At 43.6% G+C, this 24085-nt stretch overlaps 1 protein-coding gene across 5 annotated transcripts in view; it reads left to right on the plus strand.

Annotated features, from left to right (window-relative positions):
• Positions 1-24085, plus strand: part of WWC2 (WW and C2 domain containing 2) — a 196323-nt gene that overhangs the window by 168541 nt on the left and 3697 nt on the right. For 4 of the 5 annotated variants that reach the window (XM_053256668.1, XM_053256664.1, XM_053256669.1 and 1 more), the window contains 5 exons: positions 4066-4306; positions 7747-7908; positions 13206-13298; positions 17299-17541; positions 20792-20919. In XM_053256668.1, coding sequence (XP_053112643.1) covers positions 4066-4306; positions 7747-7908; positions 13206-13298; positions 17299-17541; positions 20792-20919 — 867 coding nt within the window. The remainder of the gene's footprint in view (positions 1-4065; positions 4307-7746; positions 7909-13205; positions 13299-17298; positions 17542-20791; positions 20920-24085) is intronic. The other variant, XM_053256667.1, reaches the window with a different exon arrangement.

Consider the following 24085-nt stretch of genomic DNA (forward strand, 5'->3'; position numbering starts at 1 on the left):
CAGCTAGTTCAGCATCCTGTTTGACACAGTAGACCAGAAAATACTGCTAGGAAGCCCACAGGTAGAGTATGAAGGCGTAACCCCTCCCTCACTGTTCAACACCCCTGGCCAGCAAATTATTATTTCTTGTTTACACAGTCAGACAGGTGTTATTAACTGGTTTGTTTTATCCAGACATCGAGTCCTTCCCAAGGATGATGATGATGATTATTATTATTATTATTAATTCGATTTCTATACCGCCCTTCAGTGACACATTGCCTCTGAAATGCACATCACTTTGGTCCACAATAAACTGGAAAATTAATCTTCCATTTAAAATGTGTCTAAAAGGGCACTTTAAAACTTGCCCTGTGTTAAGATTCTATAATGCAAGTTCTTGATTGAAATTCTTGATGCAAGTTAAGTGTTTGTTCTTAAAAGTACTTGGTTGGGGGTCGGCGGGGCAGGGGAAGATGCATAACTATTAAAAATACAAAATTGGTTAGCCTGTATTTGCTGATGTGTGTTCATAATCTGTAGTGGAAAACACAGCATCTTGCATCTATCTCCTGCAGAACTGTATGTGGATGCCAAAGGTAGTGTGCTTAAGAACATAAGAACAGCCCTGCTGGATCAGGCCCAAGGCCCATCTAGTCCAGCATCCTGTTTCTCACAGTGGCCCACCAGATGCCCTGGAAGCCACAGGCAGGAGTTGAGGGCGTGCCCTCTCTCCTGCTGTTAATCCCCAGCAACTGGTACTCAGAGGCATCCTGCCTTTGAGGCTGGAGGTGGCCTATAGCCCTCCAACTAGTAGCCGTTGATAGACCTCTCTTCCATGAAGTTATCCAAACCCCTCTTAAAGCCATCCAGGTTGTTGGCTGTCACCACATCTCGTGGCAGAGAATTCCACAAGTGGATTATGCGTTGTGTGAAAAAGTACTTCCATTAGTTGGTCCTAGATTTCCTGGCAATCAGTTTCATGGGATGATCCCTGATTCTGATTCTAGTGTTATGTGAGAGGGAGAAGAATTTCTCTCTATCCACTTTCTCCACCTCTATCATGTCTCCCTGCAGTCGTTTTTTTCCTAAATTAAATAGCCCCATGTGTTGTAGCCTTGCCTCATAAGAAAGGTGCTCTAGGCCCCTGATCATCTTGATTGCCCTCTTCTGCACCTTTTCCAGTTCTACAATGTCCTTTTTCAGATGTGGTGACCAGAATTGTATGCAGTACTCCAAGTGTCATCACACCATAGTTTTGTATAAGGGCATTATAATATTAGCCATTTTATTTTCAATCCCCTTCCTAATGATCCCTAGTATGGAATTTTTCACAGCTGCTGCACATTGAGTCAACACTTTCAGCGAGCTGTCCACCACGACCCCAAGATCCCTCTCCTGGTCAGTCACCGACAGTTCAGATCCCATCACTATATACTTGAAGTTGGTGTTTTTCGTCCCAATGTGCATCACTTTACACTTGCCAACACTGAACTGCATTTGCCACTTTGTTGCCCACACACCCAGTTTGGAGAGATCCTTTTGGAGCTCCTCACAATCTGTTTTGGATTTCACTACCTGAAAGAGTTTGGTATCATCTGTAAATTTGGCCACCTTGCTGCTTACCCCTGCTTCTAGATCATTTATGAATAAATTAAAAAGCACCAGTCCCAGTAAAGATCCCTGGGGGACCCCACTTCTTACTTGAAGAGCAGACACAGCTGAGGAGGAAGAAAGCTTTTCTAAACATCTAGCCTTTTCCTCTTCAAACTAACAGGAAGAGGGGAGATTTCCAGGGGCTAGTTTCTCTTTAAGGGGTAAGTCTTAGTGTGTGTGTGTGTGTGTGTGTGTGTGTGTGTGTGTGTGTGTGTGAGAGAGAGAGAGAGAGAGAGAGAGAGAGAGATTTGCCAGGGCTAGCAAACTCCAGTGTTTTACTTTGTCCCTGCCTGGATGGTGTGGAGTCAGCTAGGGCTGGGGGAGGCCCCACATTACTTTGACATTCCTTTGACTCACATCCTGTGTCTCAGTTTGAAGACTACTCTTTACATAAGAGGTGAAGACCCAAGAGCATAGCGAAGAGAGCATAGCGAGCAGGGATAGAAAACAGGATGTAGGAGTTTTGCAGGAGTTTAGTGGGAAGTGTGCAGGGGAGCATGGAACAAGCCCCTGTGATCACAAGGAGCCTGGTGGAGAATAGAACGTAAGTACAAATCCCTTCCTCATATCCCTAATATTCTTGGGAAAGGCTGTTTGGACAGTTAAATAGCTGACCATTACAGCTGAGACCTATCCTTCTAATAAACTATCTAATAAACAGATTATAATAAATAGATAATAAACTACTTCTAATAAACTATCTCTAAATACTGTAAACAGCCAACAAAAACAGTATGAAGATAGAAAGTCAGCAGGGGAAGGGGCATTTCCCAGTGTATTGCACAGAGTGCCACATGTATGACTATTTGCCCCATGGGCAGAAGTCATGGGTGTGTGCTCTGTGCAAGGAGCTCTTGGCTCTCAGGGAACAAATTCGTTCCCTTGAGACCAAGGTGGCGGATTTGGAGAAGCTCAGAGAGACAGAGAGGCATGTGGACAAAACCATCAGGGCCATGATAGAGGCACCCCACTCCAGGGCTTTGATATCAGAGATATCAAAGATCCTCTGCTGTCAGGGAGAATGAAGGTCTTGGGCAAGGAGGACATCGGTCTGAGGAAGTGGGAAATGCTCCTTTAGAAGGGACCCCTTCCATGGATGATGAGCCCATATCCTCTTGTGCAGGGGATACTCCTCCGGGTGGTGGGGGCCTCCTTGTAGTGGGTGATTCGATTATTAGAGGTATATAGAGATGGGTTTGTGACCCGCATGTTGACCGCACGGTGACCTGCCTGCCTGGTGTGAAGATTGAGGACATCACGCAGCATCTAGATAAGCTCTTAGGCAGTGCTGGGGAGGAGACAGCTGTCGTGGTGCACGTCGGCACTAACGATGTGGAGAAATGTAGTCGGGAGGTCCTGGGAGCCAAATTTAGGCTGATAGGTAGCATTTTGAAGTCCAGGACCTCCAAGGTAACATTCTCAGAAATGCTACCTGTTCCACGCGCAGGTACAGTGAGACAGAGAGAGCTGAGGGGTTTCAATTCGTGGATGAGATGGTGGTGCCAGGAGGATGGGTTTAGATTTGTTAGGCACTGGGATATATTTTGGGGCAAGCAAGGCCTGTACAAAAGGGATGGGCTGCACTTGAACCAAGATGGAACCAGACTGCTGGCGCTTAAAATCAAAAAGGTTGCAGAGCAGCTTTTAAAATGACACCTGGGGAACAGCTGATGGGAGCTGGGCAGTATCCCATTCGGCAAAAGCCATCCTTTAAAATGTAAGGGTTCAAAGGATTCAGATGAAACAGAAGGGGACAGAGCAGAACTGCATAAAGAGCAGACGGGAGCCTGTGCCAGCTGGTCAGAGTCAAAAGAAAGATAGCACACATCAGGTAAGAGATTCAGTGTATAGGCCAATGCCAGAAGCCTCCGAGACAAGATGGGTGAGCTGGAGTGCTTGGTTGCTAATGCAGAAATAGATATAGTGGGCATAACAGAAACATGGAGGAACTGTGAGAACCAGTGGGACACTGTTATCCCTGGATATAAACTCTATAGAAAGGACAGGGAGGGGCGCCTTCGAGGTGGAGTAGCACTATATGTTAAAGAAGACACAGAATCTAACAAGTCAAGGTCATGGGATAAGGGGACAAGTACATGTGTGGATTGCTAACTGGTTGAAAGACAGGAAACAGAGGGTAGGTATAAATGGAGACTTTTCACAATGGAGGGAAGTAAGAAGTGGGGTCATTCTAAAAGCTGCTCTGAAACCTTTTTGATTTTTATATCATATATCATAATGTCCTAGGGAAGTGGTCTTGAAACTTACATTTCTGTTCTTCTTGGAGTGGATACCTATTATAATGCATTTACATGTGGGATCATGAAAGTGTCTTAGACAAATTGGCTGGTTCTTGTGTTAATTGGCTTGTTCTTGTGTTGTGTTGTGGTTCTTGTGTTAATGATGATGCATCTTTTTTTCTCTTTGAAGGCCTTATCAGTTCAAAGGGAAACTTGGGTGCCTTTGTTTTCACAGGCTAGGAATGCTGGCAGAGGCATCTACTGAGACTGTGACAGAAGAAAAAGACAAAGAGGCAGTGGAAGATGGATATGCAGAGGACAATGAAACATTTTGCTCTAAACTGGTAGAGGCAGAGAAAATAAAGGATGGGGAAGAAGACAGCCATGCCAATGTGCATCTCAATGAGCCAGCCACAGTATTGCCCACACTGGTGAATATTTTAGAATATTTTTCCCTAAAACACCATGAGCAAGGCTCTGTCATCCTCTGGATGCTCCTGGCCCATCCGTATGGTGTGTGTTAAGTTTAAAGACATCAAGGTTTTTAGGTCAAAGATATGAAGCTTTGTCATGAAGGATTTGCTTATAGTTTTCAGCACCATTGTAAATATATGAAGTCAAGTCATTATCCACAGATTTCTAACAGGTCCCCTCCCCAGCAATGTGATACTTTTTGTTTTGATATACAGTATAGAGGAGAAACAGAGAGAAGATTTTGAAGTCCATAAGAAAAGCATTCAGCTTGCTAGTTAACATTTAATGTTTATTTGGTAGATTATTCATGTTTAATAATGAATGTATTAAATATTTAAGAGGTTATTTAATGTTTAAGCTATACTTGCATACACAAATGGTTTAATATTTTTTGTTGTTTTTGCATGTGTTATGAAGTTTTAATAATAAGGGCAGAGCTCTTTAGAGGGTTTTTTGTGTGTATGTGAAAAATATAAGGATTGCAATGTTTAGTCAAATAATCAATGAGATTAATCAATTAAAAACTTTTTGATTGACTTAAAAGGTGGAACCAAGATTAACAGGGCAGAACATTTTTTAAAATTGCTTTAAAGACAAAAACTGTGGGTGGCAGGTACCACTTTTGAAGCAACTGTAAACCGTCCAGAGCCATTTTGGAAGGGCGGTATAAAAATCAAATAAATAATAAATAACATAATAATCTACTTTCTCTCACACATCTTCTGATCTGCCCTGGTGACACAGTGAGTCTTTGTTACTCTTGCAAGTGAATCAGTCAGCTTCCTGGTCATAGGCCATAAGCAACCTTTGGCACTCCAGCTGTTGACAAACTACAACTTCCACCATCCCCAGCCACAATAACTTGTAGTTGGGGATAATGGGAGTTGTAGTATGACAAAGGTTGGAGTGCTAAAGATTGCCTATCCCTGCCCTAGGCTTCGAAGACTCTGGCCGCAGACTTAGTCAGGTGTGTGGTGTTTCTCACATTCCAACTTGAATTAGTAGCATGCAGACTGTCAGAATTTTCATGCTCTTCATCTAGGGGTTCAGACCTCCAGTTCATGCCTCTTATGGTTCAGATATAAATATAGACAGGCAGATATTCAGAAGTGTGAGAGCCAGAATTTTAATCAGAGTGACATTACCGCAGAGAAGAATAGAATGCAAATAGTATGTTTGCTGAGTTTGCGTTCTATATATTGTTAAAACTACAAAGAACAGCTTCCAAAGATGTTATATTACATCCATGCATGAGCCACACAAAACAAATAATAAACTGAAAGAGCAGTGATTAGCAAATAGAAATGAGCATGTTTGTTTATATCAAGAAGCCTAAACAATGTTATGACATACTCAAGTGACCAGGGCATATTAACATATCACAGAAATCGGCTTGGAAACATGTGAATATCAAGAACCTTCTTCGTGGAGTGCTTTGATCAAGGATACTCTTGCTCTGATTTTGAGTTGCAACCTGGTTTCTATGGATGGTTATACCCACTCTCCTAACCTCACTTTTATATTTTATTCTTTGTATTTTACTTTGTGTATGAACAAAGTGGGCTCCTATTAAGTTTCAGGTTATTTGTCCTTTGTGATATCGCAGCTTTGTGGGAAAAACAAACCGAAGATCATAGGACCCCTTGGTAAATGAAATCATGTGGGTGATATCTGGAAAACAGGTTGTTTGCTGAAACCTGTTTATTACTCTTATTCATTTTGGTACTGAGTTAGTTACATTACCAATCAGTGGCTGACATCCACACAAACAGTGTGCTGACATGTCAGGATTTTCCATCATAGGTGGTGTGTGTGTGTGTGTGTGTGTGTGTGTGTGAGAGAGAGAGAGAGAGAGAGAGAGAGAGAGAGAGAGAGAGAGAGATTTGACTATCCCTCCTTGCTTCTTCAGTCACCTTTGCCTCCTAAAATTACATCCCTGATACACTCTTTTTGTCAAAAATCACACACACTCCTTGCATAACAGAAAACCCTGGCATGTTGGTGCTGGCTTAGTCTGGCTGTTGGCCACTACAAAAGGCTATAGGAATCTTCCACAACATCTTAAATTAGTACACAGTTAAGTTCAGAAGCATGCATCAATGGCTAGTTCTGATTAGTTTTATTAATAGCTAATTTTAAGGTTTCCCCCCCTCCCAATAGGATATATCTTTCCCAAACAGTCATTTCATCTCTTCTAGAGAAGACAATGAGCCACCTAATGGCACAGGAGGGAAATAACTCACCTAGGGAGCAAGAGGTTGCTGGTTCGAATCCCTATATCAGGCAGCAGTGATATAGGAAGATGCTGAAAGGCATCATCTCATACTGCACGAGAGATGGCAATAGTAAACCCCTCCTACGTATATTCTACCAAAGAAAATCACAGGGCTCTGTGGTCACCAGGAGTCGACACCGACTCGACGGCACAACTTTATCTTTACTTTAGAGAAGACAATGGCTTTCCTAGAAGCAGTGGGATTTATTTGTTTTGTTCAGTAATAGTTGCTGCTTTAATATATTATGTAAATATCAAGCATAAATTTTACAATGCCAAAAACCTACAAAAATAAAGACGTCTGTAGAAAGGATAGTGGTTTTTATTCATTGGGAGGTGGGAATACTGGACTATTTAAGATAACTAGTAAAGAGTAAACCTAAAAAAGTTTATGTGTTCTTTTAAAATATGGTCAGACTTTATTTGAAATCAGCTTTCCACATCTTGCAAAGATTTTTGGGGGTGGGGGGGGGTTGTTGTCTTTTTTTCATTAGCAAAACCAGAAACTTCCAGTGTTAGATCAGTTTTTTATTATTTATGTCAGCCTGCATCCCAAGCCTTTAATATCAAAGATAATACGAATGTGACAAATTGCTATTAATCCTGAATCACATGCCAAGCAGAAAGGTAAACATGTGGGATTGTGTCCAGTAATGTATGCAGATGTGCAGGTTAAAGCAGAGGCATCCTCTTAGGATGGGGCCATAGCTCAATGGTGGAGCATCTGCTTTGAATGCAGAAGGTCCCAGGTTCAATCCCTGGCAGCATCCCCAGGTAAGGCTGGGAAAGGCTCCTACCTGAAACCTTGAAGAGCTGCTGCTAGTCAGGGTAGACAGTACTGAGCTAGATGGACCAATGGTCTGACTCAATATAAGGCAGCCTCCTAAATTCCCTCCCCCTGAGGAGCACAAATTGGTTTTCTATTTATTTTTCTTACTTTGTCAAAAGATTGGTGCATTTGAATTATTTGTGTTTGATTTCATCTTAATCAATGTCTGCCAAGATGAGATTTTTAAAAGGTTTGGTGCTGCTTTTATTATTTAATAATAATTTCAATTTTAAGGGTGTTTTTTTTTTTAAAAAAGAAAAAAGTTAAGAACCCCCGTATAATATCTTCAACAGGTTGATAAAGAAACTAACACAGAGGATGGAACTGAGAGTGTGGCTGTCCGGCCCAAGGACAGAGCCAGCCTGAAGTCTCAACAGCATCCCTTTGTCAGGAACAGCATGATTGTGCGTTCACAAACCTTTTCTCCAGGCGAGCGGAACCAGTACATCTGTAGGGTAAGATAAAAAGTGCTCTCCGTGGGGTCCTATTAACTAAAGACTCATTTAACTTCTCTGGCAATGACACATCACTGGAAAGGAGCCATATACTGAAAGCCCAGTGTCCATCTGTCAGCCACTAAGCAGTGGTAAATTGACGTTTTCACCTGTGTAATGCACGTGGAAACAATATCAATCTTTTCACAAATTATTATTTGACTATAAGAAATTACCCCTTTACAGTGAGTTAGAATGGAGCTTGATGTTGGCATCCATCTCTATCACTACTTGCTCACATTCTGAAATTTACTGTAAAGAGCTGCTTTCAGTATTTTGATGTCCTAAAACAATCTATGCCTTTTGATCTATTGAAATTAATTGTAAAAGAATTGTTTTAAGCAACATACTGCTTCAGCAAAGCGAAGGGACCTGGAGGTAGCCTAAAGCCATCAAGATAGGTAGTCCCTGGTAGACCTGTCCTCCATGAATTTGTTTAAGCCTATTTTAAAGCCATCCAAGTTGGTGGCCATCACCACACATCCTGTGGCAGAGAATTCAGTTATGCACTGTGTGGGGAAAGGATTTCCTTTTATTGGAAGTCTGGTTAGGAAGTATTATGGAATGATCCCTGGTTCTAGTGATGTGAAAAAGGGAGGAAAAACTTCTCTTTATCCACTCTCTCCACACGTTGCATAATTTAAAAAATGTCTACGTTGGCCACTATCAGCATGTCTGGATGCTAAATTTTACAACAGGCAGAACTCAGGCAGAACCTTCATATGATTCTATTTTTGTACCTGCTCTCTAAAACTTTCCTAAAGTGTTAACATATTTCTGTGTTAGAAATATGAATGGGAGTACCTCAGTTGAGTGCTCTTGGTGCTATGAGCTCCCCATCTTGGATATTATGCTTTGGTTAAATAAATTCAAAAAAGCATTAATCTTTGTGCCATGGCAGCATATGATTGATTTGTGATTAATTTTTTATACATGATGAACAAAGTACCTGAAGGTATGATGGGCAGAGTTGTATGGGTTTCCAGAATTGCCACCCTCATTCACCTCACCTTCTCATTGTGGCTTGGTTTCTAACTTGTTGAGCCCATGTGTAAAACTTGAACAGGAAAGCAATGAATGGGACATGTGCGTGAGGAGAGGATCCATCTCCTCAAGCATCGTTATAACAGTGTGCATCCACAACATATGTATGGCAAAAAAAGAAACGGCTCCTTGTGGCAGGCCATCTGCAAGAAATGGAGAACCTGCCCTCACAAAGGAACACTAGGCCCATATATGTGTGTTGATAGGCCCTAATCCATGGTGGTTGTACATTTGTTCTTTGCACAATCCCACCGAGCATCTTGTTTGATAATAACCTTTACGCCTGTGTGTCATGTGTGTCATTCAGTTGTATGTCATATTTCCCTCTCCCACCTATCTTTAGAGCTTTCTGAGGAGGATATCATTTGGGACTAGGTCAAAAGTCTTATCTAATAGAAGTTGAGGCTGTTCTCATGTGCAGCCAAAATTGGGCTAAGAAAGCAAAGCCCAGTCTTTCAGGGTTTCAGCCAATGCTGCAACACTGATAGGCTCCTGCCCATCACTGGGGGTATCCCCACTATGCACCGTGCACTTGTACAGTTGATTGTAGGAGTTCCAGGGGCCGCGACAATGCATCCCAACCCCTGCACTGCTGGGGGAAACAGCGGAGTATCTGGGCATGTAGGATTGCGTACCCTGACCGTCCTCGAGCTGGCAGCCGGATTGTCTGCTGCCTTTCCTGCCGCTCACTCAGAAGCCCTCTCATGCGATCGTGAGAAAGGACCCGTTATTTTACCAAACTGGATTTGTCTGGCATGATGTGTTCTTAAGAAACCAATTGCCCTATTTGCCACTAGATAATTGCAGTTGTCTTATTATTCTTTTTATTATTTATTAGCCATTTCACTAGCTTTTTTTCTGTATTTTCCCCCTGTAATGGTGCATTGTGAAGCTAAGTTTCTGATTCAGTTTGTACCTCCTCAAATGCATAAGTGACATTTAAGCACTAACGTATGGCCATTACCATCAATGAACACGTAACACTTTCCCTGTAATAGGAAAACCAATGTCTCTTTGGGGAGATAGAAACCTAAGATCACACTGCTATCTTTCAGATGCTAGCTTCATCTGAGGATTTTAAAGCTCAGAGCTCGTTAATTATTGAAAATTCCACAGTATAATTCTTGTAAATAATGTCGTTTAATATGCCTTTCAGAAGAACTGAAAGGTATATATTTTATGTAGGTTTTTAAAATTTTAAATTTTAATATAACATTTTTGTATATACAACCATACAAAACAGTCCATCAGTGATAACCAGATTTGGAACATCCACCACCCCACACACGCACATGACTGATCACCTATTCAGCAAAAATGACAGAAAAAGAAATGAGGTGAAAGAAGGATGAAGTGAAGGTGAGGCAAGCAGCAACTGAACAGAAGCAGAGAGATCTGGTTCAAAGAGTTTTAAGAACTTGAACCAGATACTGTTACACTTGTTGGTATTTTATACTATGGTATCAATGGATACCGTTAATGTGGAACCTTACAGATCTGAATAACAGACAGACTAGAATAACAAACAGAGAGGTTCCTATTCTCAAACTGCTTACAATATAAAATAGATGGCGGTAGTGGGGGAAACAAGGGGAGGGAGGGACAAGGGTAGGAACAGTAGAATGAGGAAATTTAGCAAAACAACGTGTCTCTTAGATACTGCAGTTCTTTAACTGTCAAGCATAAGCTCCACAGCCGAAGTTTTGACATGGGGAAGCCATTTTCCAATAGTGCAGTCATATGGCCACCGCCACAGGACCCCTTTAACACATACATGGTTTGATATGATGTAATGTCCCATGTGGCATTCTGTGTTTCCATGGTTTGTAATTGAAGGCAAGAAATTTAATTTGTCTGATCTCTCATCAAGCTCTCATCAGTGTGGGACATGATCATACGATATGGCCTAAAGGAGAAAGTGTGGCGCATTTCCAATAACAATTGTGGTTAGTAGCTCCAAGCTGATAAAACCTATGCAAGACAATTTTCTGTTGAATTAGTTGTAATCTTAGGCTTAAAAGAGACACTGGCTGCATTCAGACATAACACTAAACCAGTTTAGTATTATGACTTCAAGCCGCCTCAGAGTCGCATTCCCTCCTCTCCTTCTCTCTCTGCATATGGAGGAGAAGATTAAAAGCTCTCAATCCTGGTTGGTAGCATACCATCATTTGCCTGCAAACCATGACTCCAAACCATAGTTTGTGATTTGGGTTTGCAGGCAGGACCTCAGGGGTGGAGAGATTTCTGAGAGCTGCTTTTCTTTTGCTAGAGCATAGGGAGCTATCAACACAGTAGTGGCTTAGAGTTATTAAAAAAAACTTATTAAAATTTTTATAATTTTTTATGAGTTTATAAAAAATATAACAACTTATAAAGAAATGTATACAACTTATAAAAATATATTTACATAGTAAGGGATTTTAACATCAAAGCTGCAGAATTCTGGGATAATTTTGCTACAGGAGGGGAGCAAGATTGTTTGCTTTTGGGGAAAGAAAATGGAGAGAAATGAATGAGACAGAAAATAAAAGCAAACCTGAGCACCCAAAGAGAGAGAGATTAAAAATGGCATGCCAATCAAATTTTCAGTATTGGCTAGAAGAGAATGGAGGGAAAAGCAAGCCCAAGCTCCTGGGGAGCTACTTCGGATTAAGCCAGGAGCTACCAGGAGCTCCAGAGCCACTTAATGCCTGCCTCTGATTTACACAAACTAGTCTGGCAAGTTCAGATGAAAACACAACATATAGGGCCAATTCAGACAATACTGCAGTAGTTTAAACTAGTATGTCTAGTGCATCTAAACTAGCCTTTGTACCACCTCCCTCTGTTAAATTAAGGAGAGGAGCTTCTGCACCCCAGGGGAGGAGAAGGACATGAACACTCATGGTGTGCTTGTCCTCACTGTGTGGTGGACTAGGCAGATGGAGTATCATTGAAACTGGTCCATAGTTTGTCACTTTAGGCAAAGACGCATTCAATCACTGTGTGAAAGAGGAAGGAGTGTGGTAGCCTAAGGCTTGTAACACTAAATCATAGTTTGGGGCAGGCTTTCCCTGCTGATCTGCAGTGATGCACGAGTGTGCCACAGGACACAAGCTGTTGTGCTGTGTGACCGGTCAGCTGAATGCACAGTGGAGCTTAAACAATATTTTTCATGCCTGTGTAAACGTTTGTATTGTTTTTCAGTATGTTCTTTCTTAATCTGCTGTAAAATTTTCTTGAACAAATACAGGCATACCTCAGTACTCTCAGGGGTTATGTTCCTCACCTATTACCACGATTAATAAAACTGTGAATTATGAGGCCTTATGCCGATGGGGAAAGGGGGTTAGGTTCCAGAATGGACAGAAAAGGTTAAAAAAAAAAAACCTGTGAAAAAACACAGAAAAAGGCAAAAATAATTGAAACTATTTACTGTACCATGCTCCCATGTGCTCAGAAATGGTCCCCCATTCTGCACAATGCCCCCCAAATCATGAAAAATCATGGGGAATCCCCCCCCCCATAAATGAACCACAAAATGGCTCATTCTGTTTTCTCCTGGGCTGCTGCAGACAAAATGGTGACCAGGAGTGAGTTCCATGGTCACTTCCGGCCCTTTAAGAGTCACGGATATTTGGGTTTTAATCCTTTCATATCCACGGATAATGAAACCGGGTGTCAATCAGACACCCGCAAATACATGAAACTGCAAATATAGAGTCCACATATAATGAGGTTTGCCTGTGTAGTTCTGTTTAGGGCTGTACAGATATGTTACAATCTATATAGCGTTAAAAGTGTAATGTGGAAAAGAACACTTCAGTAGGACAATGAATTATGCTGTCTCAAAGAGGATGTGTTCATTAAAGCAAGATCAAGATTTGTTAGTATATGAGCCACTGATAGCAGCACGATTTTCCTTTAACAGTCCTGACAATGGTTTGCTGTAGGCCAGTTCAACAGATGCTCATGTTTGAAACTAGTGGGCAATAAGGAATTTGGTGATGGCTTCTTGTAAAGACTGTTGACAACATGACATTTTGTGTGTGTAATTATTGGTAATTGAATTGTGACTTTTTAACAGTGCTGCATTAATTGAATGATACTGACACTTTCTCCAACAGCACATGCTGTAGTTATTCTTGGTAACTTTTTCATATACTAGGAGCCACAGTGTTAGAAATCCACAATGTTATCTCATAAGTCCTATCTGTTCCTTGTTTTGTCAGTTGAACAGGAGTGATAGTGACAGCTCAACATTGGCCAAAAAGTCACTCTTTGTGAGAAACGCCACAGAACGGCGGAGCTTGAGAGTTAAAAGGGTATGTGCTATTTGACCAAGGTGGTGGTCAATTTTTTATTCAGTTTCCTATTTCATTCAGAACAATTTGCTAGATTAACAGAGCTTATCTGCAGGTGCATGCATTGTGTAAAGCAAACACGTATGAATAACCCAGTCCTCGATTGTTCTAAATCAGTTAAAACGTAGAACTACAGAAATACTCTTCTCCTAAATCTTTCTGATATTTCAAGCATAGGACGTTCTGTACATCGGGGGTGTACTCAACCTCCCATCTTCATTCTGAAGTGGTGTCGTTTAGGGTGGCTTTATCAGTGATATTCCTGAATGTAGGAATAACTGCTTTTTAAACTGCATATTGTGTTATGCGTACACACATACACACCTCAGAATTTTTGAAAGAGTAGGAACTTTGCTAGTCTTGAGCCCGAAATGGCTCAGCCACGTTTTGGTGGTGGGGTGGCTCCTTAAGGGTGGGGGAGGGTGCACTTACCCCTTCTGCCGCTTTCCCCCGCTGGCACTCCGTTTTCACCGAAACCCATGGGGCAGCAGCGTACCTCCCTGCTGCCCCTTCCCCCTTTCATCACCATAAGTCACTGGAAGTACCGGCTGCGCATGCACCCATCACATGCGCAGCAGATGGGCACACGCGCGTGATGGGCGCATGCGCAGCCGGTACTTCCGGTGACTTATGGTGACGAAAGGGGGAAGGGGCAGCAGGGAGGTACGCTGCCGCCCCATGGGTTTTGGTAAAAATGGAGTGCCAGTGGGGAAAAGCAGTGGGAGGGGTAAGTTTACCCTCCCCCACCCTTAAAGGACCGCCCCCCCCCACCGAAAGCCGAAATGGCCTCGGCTTCAAAAACATTTCAGAGGCCTCTATAATGGCCTCCAAAACGTTTCAGACTCAAGCCTAAACTTTGCTCTATCTCCACTCTCCCCCCCACACCGCATTTCCTTCCAAACGTGGTTGTTCAAACAAAACTAGATGTTGGGAGTCAAACCTGGGTCTGGGAATCCCAGTTACCACCAAAGAGCTGCAAAGTGCCTGAGGGGGAAAGTTTTCAATGGAAACGCACCAGGTAGAAACGTGTAATCCTTCCTGCAAATGGCATTTTGTGTGTGTAATACCGCGCCCCTTCCCACTTTTCCCAGCAGTATAGTAAACATCCCTTTGACAAAAGAGCTGAGGGAGAGATTACAGAGTAAATCAGTAGGTGTGAGAAGAGTCCTCTCCCTGCTATACACATTCCGAGTTCAATTTGAGGTCCTGGTTTTGACCTTCAAAGCCTTGCAGGGTTTGGGCCTGTCCACCTACAGACCCGCCTCTCCCATCCAGTTACATCTCATCCGGTCAGATAATCTCAGATGACCCTTTTGTCAGTCCCTGATTTCCGAGAGGTTCGGGGCGTTAGGACCTGTGAAAGGGCCTTTTGGTTGCTGCCCCACTTCTCTGGAACTCCTTTCCCCTTCAGATTTGTTTAGCCCCTTCCTTACTGATTTTTATATCTCTATTGGAGACTTTTCTTTTTCGCCAGGCTTTTGCTCTGTAGTTTACCTATTTGGTTTTTTCTTTTTTGTTAGTTACTTTAGTTTTTAATTTAGAATGTAATTTTAATGTTGTCTTGCTTTGCATGTTTTTGTACACTGCCCAGAGTCTTCGAAGCAGGCAGTATATTAAATGTTTCTAATAAACAAATAAAAAAATAAATACCTATTCTTTCTCACCTGTAAATTGTGCCTGCTATGCATCTATTTAGTTGCAATTGGGCTTTCCAGACTTATCAGCTACCAGAAAGTGAGCTCTGGCCAATGTCTTGTTAGAAATTGATAATGATTTAGCAAGAATCTTAAGAGTCTTCAAAAGTGAAGGATCTCTTGACAAAGTAAAATTGTACACAAGTATTAAACAGAGGTAACAGTCACAGCTTGAGTATTATGGGAGAAATAATGGGGGGAAATAAATTTATGGGCTACATCATTAGGCTCCACAAAAAGTAAAGTAGACATGCTTTATATAAGTACTAGCTGACCCCACACAGAGTATCTGTGCAGTTGTGCACTGCGCCTGTGGCATCCCCCAGCAGCTCTCTCGCTCGCTCTCCCCCCCGCAGCTCTCTCGCTCGCTCTCCCCCCCGCAGCTCTCTCGCTCACTCTCCCCCCCGCAGCTCTCTCGCTCGCTCGCCCCCCCCCGCAGCTCTCTCGCTCGCTCGCCCCCCCCGCAGCTCTCTCGCTCGCTCTCCCCCCCGCAGCTCTCTCGCTCGCTCTCCCCCCGCAGCTCTCTCGCTCGCTCTCCCCCGCAGCTCTCTCGCTCGCTCTCCCCCGCAGCTCTCTCGCTCGCTCTCCCCCGCAGCTCTCTCGCTCGCTCGCCCCCGCAGCTCTCTCGCTCGCTCGCCCCCGCAGCTCTCTCGCTCGCTCGCCCCCGCAGCTCTCTCGCTCGCTCGCCCCCCTCCAGCTCTCTCGCTCGCTCGCCCCCCTCCAGCTCTCTCGCTCGCTCGCCCCCCTCCAGCTCTCTCGCTCGCTCGCCCCCCTCCAGCTCTCTCGCTCGCTCGCCCCCCTCCAGCTCTCTCGCTCGCTCGCCCCCCTCCAGCTCTCTCGCTCGCTCGCCCCCCTCCAGCTCTCTCGCTCGCTCGCCCCTCCCGCAGCTCTCTCGCTCGCTCTCCCCCCCGCAGCTCTCTCGCTCGCTCTCCCCCCCGCAGCTCTCTCGCTCGCTCTCCCCCCCCGCAGCTCTCTCGCTCGCTCTCCCCCCCGCAGCTCTCTCGCTCGCTCGCCCCCCCCGCAGCTCTCTCTCTCGCTCGCCCCCCCGCAGCTCTCTCGCTCGCTCGCCCCCCCGCAGCTCTCTCGCTCGCTCGCCCCCCCCGCAGCTCTCTCGCTCGCTCGCCCCCCGCAGCTCTCTCGCTCGCTCGCCCCCCCCGCAGCTCTCTCGCTCGCTCGCCCCCCCCGCAGCTCTCTCGCTCGCTCGCCCCCCCCGCAGCTCTCTCGCTCGCTCGCCCCCCCCGCAGCTCTCTCGCTCGCTCGCCCCCCCCGCAGCTCTCTCGCTCGCTCGCCCCCCCCCGCAGCTCTCTCGCTCGCTCGCCCCTCCCGCAGCTCTCTCGCTCGCTCGCCCCCCCCGCAGCTCTCTCGCTCGCTCGCCCCTCCCGCAGCTCTCTCGCTCGCTCGCCCCTCCCGCAGCTCTCTCGCTCGCTCGCCCCTCCCGCAGCTCTCTCGCTCGCTCGCCCCTCCCGCAGCTCTCCCACTTGCACTTCCCCCTGGCAGCTCGCTGCTCCCCCTGCTCGTTCCACTCAGGCTGCTGACAGGCCTGGGCCCATCCCTTGCCTGCCTGCCTCCCTCTGACAATGGCCTCGGTAGCCCCAAACAGCAGCAGTGGTTGACTGGGCCCTTCCTTGCTGCTAGTGCTGCCATGGCCGCTCATTCCCCTCAGGCTGCTGACAGGCTTGGCCCGTCCCTTGCCCTTCCTTCTGTCTCTCTTTCCCCTCCCTTCTTTTTATCTTTCTCTCTCCTCCACCCATTCTTCCTCCTCCCTTCATGTATTTTCTCTCTCTTCCTCCCTCCCTGAGTTATTTAATTCATACAACGGCAGCCTCCTTCTCCTGAAGGGGCTCTTTCCTCCCTCACGACCCGTCTTTTTGCAGACCCCTGCCTGCTATTCTTTTATATAGAGAGATTCCTCTCCTCTACAATCAAGAACATCTTCTGACCAGTAACAGTTGCATTCCAACTGACCATAACCATCACAGGCTCCTCCTCCTTATCTGCATATGGAATTCCCACTGCCCAATCACCATGGTGCTTCTGCTCTCACAGGCTCCTTCTCCCTATCTGCATATGGAATCCCCATTGCCCAGTCAGGTGCTTCTGCTTGCAAACTCTGTCAGCCAATCGCCTCCTTTCTACCATGTCCCCACGCATGGCCCATCTTGGAGAATTAATAATATAGATGTGAACACAGCATTTAGGAAGTTTCATTTGTAGTCTGTAGTATGTTATACTCATTCTTATTTCCCTGAATTCCTGAAAAACTGTAGCCGGCTTGCCAGCCCAACATGAGAAGAGCAACACAAGAGCATCCTGCCTGTACTTCTCTTGACTTGGAGCTAGATCTCCAGGCCTCTCGCACACAACAGAATCGGCTGAATGATGAACTGCAGACGCTTCGTGATCTTAAGCAGAAGCTTGAAGAGGTGAAAGCAAGAGGGGAGACGGAGCTTCCAGCATGTGTGCTAGAGGATGAAAGATTCCAAAAGCTCTTGAAACAAGCAGGAAAACAGGTACTGTATCAATGGGAAACCACACATATGAAGTTCCAATGTCTGAATAATTTTCAGATTGGTTTGAGACTTTCAGCATCTCCATCTTAGAATCAAAGAATCATAGAATTCAGAGTGAGGAGGGACTTTGGGGTTCTTCAGCTCTACAGCATCCCTGGCAGATGGCTGCTCAACTTCTAAGCCACTAGAGGAGGGGAGCCCATCACTGCACAAGACAGCCTGTTCCACCACTTAACAGCTCTTTTAGTTAGGAAATTCCTCCTAAGCCTAGCCTAAATTTGCTTTGTAATTTCAGTCCATTGGTTCTGGTCCTGCCTTCAGGAGTAAGAGAACAAGCCCGCTCCTCCTCCTATGCAACAGCCTTTCAGATATTTGGAATCAACTGTCTTGTCTCCTCTTAGTCTTCTCTTTTCCAGGCTAAACAAACCCAGCTTCTTTAACTTTTTATATGGATATGTAAAGGTTATACAGTATGTCTGGTCAGGAAGGTGACGCTTTTGCTTCTCTTGGATTTTAGCCACTGACGGACTGACTGGTCATTTCCTGTAGTTATCTATTTTTTTAATATTTGGCAAACATCTTGTGACAGCAAATTCTATCGGCTGACCATCTGTTATGTAGATTATTCTTAGTTTTTTGTATTTGGAGAATTAATGACATCTCTTTATCAACTCCACACCTTTTCTGAGTTTATAATTCCTCACCATCACCTTCATGCTTTTTTTATTTTTAGATGTAGAGACTCAACTAAGTGAGCCTTATCCAGACACTTATTTGTTTTAGAACCATTTTCACGGTATAAGAAAGAGGCAAAAGAAAATGCACAAGCCATTTGCACTTTCTGTTTCCATGTTCCAGGTATCATACAAAAGGAAAACTTGTGTATGTCTCCTATGCAGAAATGTGTGTGCTACTGATTTGGGTCTAGCATGTGCTTGAAACAGATCTGCAGCTTTTGGGCATATTTTCTATCATTGCTTTTTTCTATCATAGCATTCAAAGCAGCCTCAAGCTGTCCTTTTTTTGTAGGTAGGGTGGCCATGAATTTACACAGTATTCTAAACCTTTTTTATTTCCACAGCAGGGAGCTGATACTTTCAGCAACCTTGCAACTTATTTCCATTACAATTTTCACTCAGAACTGCTTGCATAGTGAAGAATGCTATTATTATTATTATTATTATTATTATTATTATTATTATTACATTTATATCTCGCTTTTCCTCCAAGGAGCCCAGAGCGGTGTACTACATACTTGCGTTTTCTCCTCACAACAACCCTGTGAAGTAGGTTAGGCTGAGAGAGACATGACTGGCCCAGAGTCACCCAGCTAGTATCATTGCTGGGCCTCCCCAGTCCTAGTCCAGCACTCTAAAGCTAAAACTATAGACTTAGCATAACAAAAGACAGTTTATACAATTAAAAGACAGGGCAGTCTTTAAAAGCAGCCTGTCAGGTGCTAAAAAAACTTTCAGTAGGATCCCTTTCAGCTAAGGATCCCTCCACCCTCAGAAGCCACTTTTGGGGCTCAGGGCTGCATAGGGGGGAGGAAAATAGCTTGTACTAGTTTAGTTACACCACCACCACCACTGTGCATGCTACTCATAATGAGCAAGCAAGCCTTAGCATTCCAGAGTTTAGGCTTCATTGCCATAAAAAGGCCCTGTTGCTTGTACCTGTTTGGTCTTACGGAGGCATAAATTGATCATGTTGGTCCGAAGAATTAGAAGTATAAGATAGCACAAAAAGTATCTTTTACTGCAACAACTTTCTCTAATATATAAGTACATAGGCCTTTTATATTTCAGAGAACTGTTCAATGGACTTCATAAGGAATTCCATGAAATCCCAATTTACACTCCCTTATGCCAGCAGAAACTAGTTCAATAAAAGATTGCCTTTCCTATTTTGAGAATGTTATATATAGACTTCTGAGGTCAGTAGACATTTTGCATTTACTTCACTGACATTTAGAAGAGTTCCAGAATAACACACAAGAAAAGGCTTCCTACTGCTGTTTTGTTTTTTCTCTCTTTCTTCCTCACACATCTTTAAAATCTATTTTAAATATTTAAATTCTGAAGGGGATATTTTGTTCTTAATACCAATCTAAGTGCATTAAAGTTTCATTTGAAGAGCTAGATATGGGAACCTATTTCTAGGTCTATAAAATACCTTTTTATTGTTAAAAGTCTGCATACTGCTATGAATCTTCAAGAGCTTACATATGTCATCTTCTGCAGTTGCAGTATGTTTACTGCATGAGGCAAAACTGTGCCTGCTGTAGAAATATTATGTTCATTAGAAATGCAAAAGTCAATAGGCACTTTAATGCTTTTAGTGTACTAACGTAAAAACTTAAGCAAGGCACTAAGATACCAGAATGCATTTAATAACACAACAGGGAAAGCATTTAATAAAACTAATCAACATCATAGGAAACTGAAAAATGAGATAAGGATTTGGGGTGTTTGAGATACTAGACATCATAATTACCGAAAGAGTTTTCAAACACTTGACTGAGTGGTGTCTGAGATTGTGAATATTGCCTGCTTATAAAAGCATTTCTGCTTTTCTGCACTTTCTAAGGGCAGACTAAAATAGGTGTTAAAAAACCACATATGTGGAGGATTCCATGTGACCCGGCAGAGGCAGCCCTTCCATGAGGCTAGATGAGACAAGTGCTTCAGGCAGCATATTATGGGAGCACCAGTGAGGCAACAAGATGCTCTCCTGCCCCCCCCCATCATTAAAAGGAAGGAGGTGCAAGGGGATCGCCTTTGGTTCCCTGCCTCAGACGAACAGAGGTATTAAGTTGTCCCTGGACCCGGTTCTTCATTTAAAGGACTCATAATGCATCTGCAAGCCCCTCTGTACCTAGTGTTAACATGCCTGTACAGCTTCCTTCCAGGCTGCAGCTTTCTGACACACTAACACAGGCACATGGATGAAAAGCCCTTTAACAGAGATGTCAGGAGACATGGAACCCTTTACATGCACCCAGCATTTAAAGGAGCCCTCAGTTACTATGCCATTTTCAGTTACTATGCCAATGAACAATGGTCTACTCCTAGGGTACAATACATACTCTTCTCCTCTGCTTGTAAGCTCATGCTGTGTCCCATTAGCACATCATGTTGTGGAAAGTTTGCCTGATGGGTTTAAAGGAAGTGTTCTTTCCTGGTTTCCTAGAGTTCTCGATCATGCTGCCAACTGCTACACATTACCTGTAATTTTGTTCCCTCAACAGGCTGAACAATCAAAGCAGGAAAAGAAACAGGGTTTAAGTGCTGAAAAATTGATGAGGAAAGCTTCGAAGGATGTGTGCCGGTTGCGAGAACAGAGTCAGAAGGTGCCGTTACAGGTGCAGTCATTCAGGTAAAGAAAGTTCTTGGAGCTTTAATTTAAAAATCTGCCTTCTCATTTAATGTATACATCTTTCTAGAACTAGTTAGTGCCCTTTCTAGAACTAGTTAGAGCATAGCAAGGTTGGAGGGGGCCCTGAGACAAAAAGTGAAGATAGGCCCCTGTTTGCCCCCCACCTCTCTGTGATCCCCTGCCAAAGATACACCTTCCTCCCAAGATCTTTGCTGCCGAAGAACTGCAAGGATATGGTTAAAAAAAAAAATTCTCAGCAGACACTTCCATGCGTGCTCGCTCACTCACTCTTCCATGCATGCATTTCCCTGGCTCAGAAACTTTTAAAAACATATATACCTCAACTTGAAGCAGAGATGAGTCCTCCAGTCAAGAGCCAGCAGCATGTCAGGGAGGCAGGAGGGGGAAAGCAAAGAGTGAGCTGTTGCCCAGCCAGTGTACCCCATCTCCCTCAGGGGCCCAGGGGAGCCCGGTGTGTGCGTACACACACACACACACACATACTCCCCGCTTTGCTCAGTTATAGCTACATCCCTAGTTAGAACTACATGGAATTCCATGTGTTCTATATTCTTAAAAGAAGAAAAACTAGCAACTTCAGGCTCTGTATTATAACTTAGAATTAGAGAATTCTAATTCTAAGAAAATTAGAAAAGAATTGAAGCAGTTATAAGTTGTTACATTTTGAATGTAATCAGCACTATACTCCTGCACTCTGAAAGTTGTAGCAAAAGGCTGCATCAATGCTGTGATCAATAAATCCTCACCCCAGTTTTGACAGTAGAACCAAGGGTTAGCCCATGAAAATGATTGCCAGGAAACCTAGGATTGACAAAAGGAAGTACTTTTTCCACACAGTGCATATTTAATCTGTGGAATTCTCTGCCATGGGATGTGGTGATGGCCCCCAGCTTGGATCACTTTAAAATAGACAGTCAGATTCATGGAGGGCAGGTCTGTCAATGGCTGTAGGCTTCCTCAGGGCTCAGAGGTTGGATGCTTCTGAATACCAGTTGCAGGGGAGCAACAGCAGGAGAAAGAGCATGCCTTCATCTCTTGCCTGTAGGTTTCCCAGAGGCATCTGGTGGGCCACTATGGGAAGCAGAATGCTGGACTTGATAGGACTTGGGCCTGATCCAGCAAGGCTGTTCTTGCATTCCTATGAACCACGTTACAAATCTTTTTTTCTTCAAGTAGTCCAGAGGAGTCAATCGACTATTTCAAGTTTGGCACTGTGATTCTCTTTGCAAGAAAGCAAATAGAGGCTTTTCAGAATCAGCAATAAGACAGATGCTTCCATATCTATAAAGTGGCATTAATATATCATAGAGATAGATTTACTTGCCCTCATGCTCTGCAGCCTGACACAGGCAGAGATGATTCACACACACTGCTGTGGGCCAACAGTGAAGAACCAGCATGCTCACACTCCAGAAGCGATAGTTAGATCACAAACATGGCACTGATGGTCAAGCAACATGTTTCTTATCAACTAGAGCTTCTAGTTACCACTCTCTAGTTAGAGTGCAAGCATGCTAATTGAAGTATTCACACTTTTGTGCAAGATTTCAAATACTTCAGGACAACCAGCACTTTGCTACAAGTCTACAGCAGCATGAGTGGATCAATGCCACTCATGTTAGGCTGTGCAACATGTGAGCCACTATGAATTTCCTCTACTTATGGGGTGATCACAGCAAATTTGTTACTGTTTGAGTGCCATCAGCCCAAGTACTATATTCAGTATTAATCTGGAGAAATGGGTGTCTATTTTTGTAGTTATAGAAAGATAAATTGACCATATCTAGGGAAGACATAATGTAGCAGTGCCGTGTTACTATTGTGATAAAATACCATCTTTTGCATAGAGTGTAATTATGGTTAAAAAGATACCATTGATGAGACAGCTTAGAAGTGTATGAATGCTTGAGAGAGCGGGCGGGGTTAAAAGGTACGTACACAGAATAGAAGATGTGTATAACTGAAAAGTTGTCCATTTTCCTGACCACTTGAAATATTCTCCACGAAATCTTGATGTCATCCTTGATGTGTAAACAAAAAAGCAATCAAGCTATTTGGTGCAATGGGATTGATTAAATTTGTCAACCAATGAAAAAGAAAATCAAGTACAGCTGTAAACTCACAACAAATACACAAGACAGAACTGCTGCTGGGACTGATGTTCCCAATGCATTGTGATAGAAATCTTTATTAAGGGAATATTCCAAACCTTTATAAATCAAATCAATAAAACTACATTACAGAAATCCCTAACAAACTAGTTTTATTGAGGTTCATAAAGGGCTTGCATATTACCATGATAAAGATTTATATTGAAACATGTTGGAAATACCAGTCATAGCAGGTGTCCTATCTCTGTGACTGATGCACCATTTCTTCTGCTAAGCATTCTCAATGAGCAGTGCTGCTTCTCAGATCTGTTTATTAAAACCACACTACATTACATTAAGCACGTCATTGGGCATCATGTGTTTTGGTTTTTGTTTCCTAAATAGCAGCTGGGGAGGGAGTGATCAGGATTGGGACTGTAGGGTAGGAGTGCCCATCATGATCCCACCTGGATTGTTCACCCCATCACTACTATTTTGCTGCCCTGGCAGTTTCTATTCTGAGACAAATATTAGACATGGAAAGCCTTGTTTCTGATCTCCTTTCTCCACAACTACTTTTTAGGAAGCAGCAACCAACATGGAAGATCCAATGATGTGCTTATTGTAGTTTGGCCTTTGGTCACTATTTCCCTTCTGTGTTACTCTATAATTATTTTCATATACAGTACAAAGCTGATTGCAATAAGCTTAGTGATGTCTTGAGACTGAAACACTCAGAGAAAAGGGTGACCCTTGGTGGACCTAGAAAAAGCCATTTAAAATATAGCAATGAGAAGTTGTCTGTTCTTTAAAAGTGATCATTTGGAACACTTGAAAGTACTGGCCCAAATCCATTCCTGTCTGAAGATAGTAGTTAGTGAAGATAGTTCAAGAACCTCACCCAGGCAATTAAGAACATATGATGGCTTTAAGAGGGGTTTGGATAACTTCTTGGAGGAGAGGTCTATCGACAGCTACTAGTCAGAGGGCTGTAGGCCACTTCCAGCCTCGGGGGTGGGGTGCCTGGGGTACCAGTTGCGGGGGAGTAACAGCAG

Source organism: Hemicordylus capensis, chromosome 5 (assembly GCF_027244095.1).
Source record: "Hemicordylus capensis ecotype Gifberg chromosome 5, rHemCap1.1.pri, whole genome shotgun sequence".
NCBI classification, from domain to species: Eukaryota; Metazoa; Chordata; class Lepidosauria; order Squamata; family Cordylidae; genus Hemicordylus; species Hemicordylus capensis.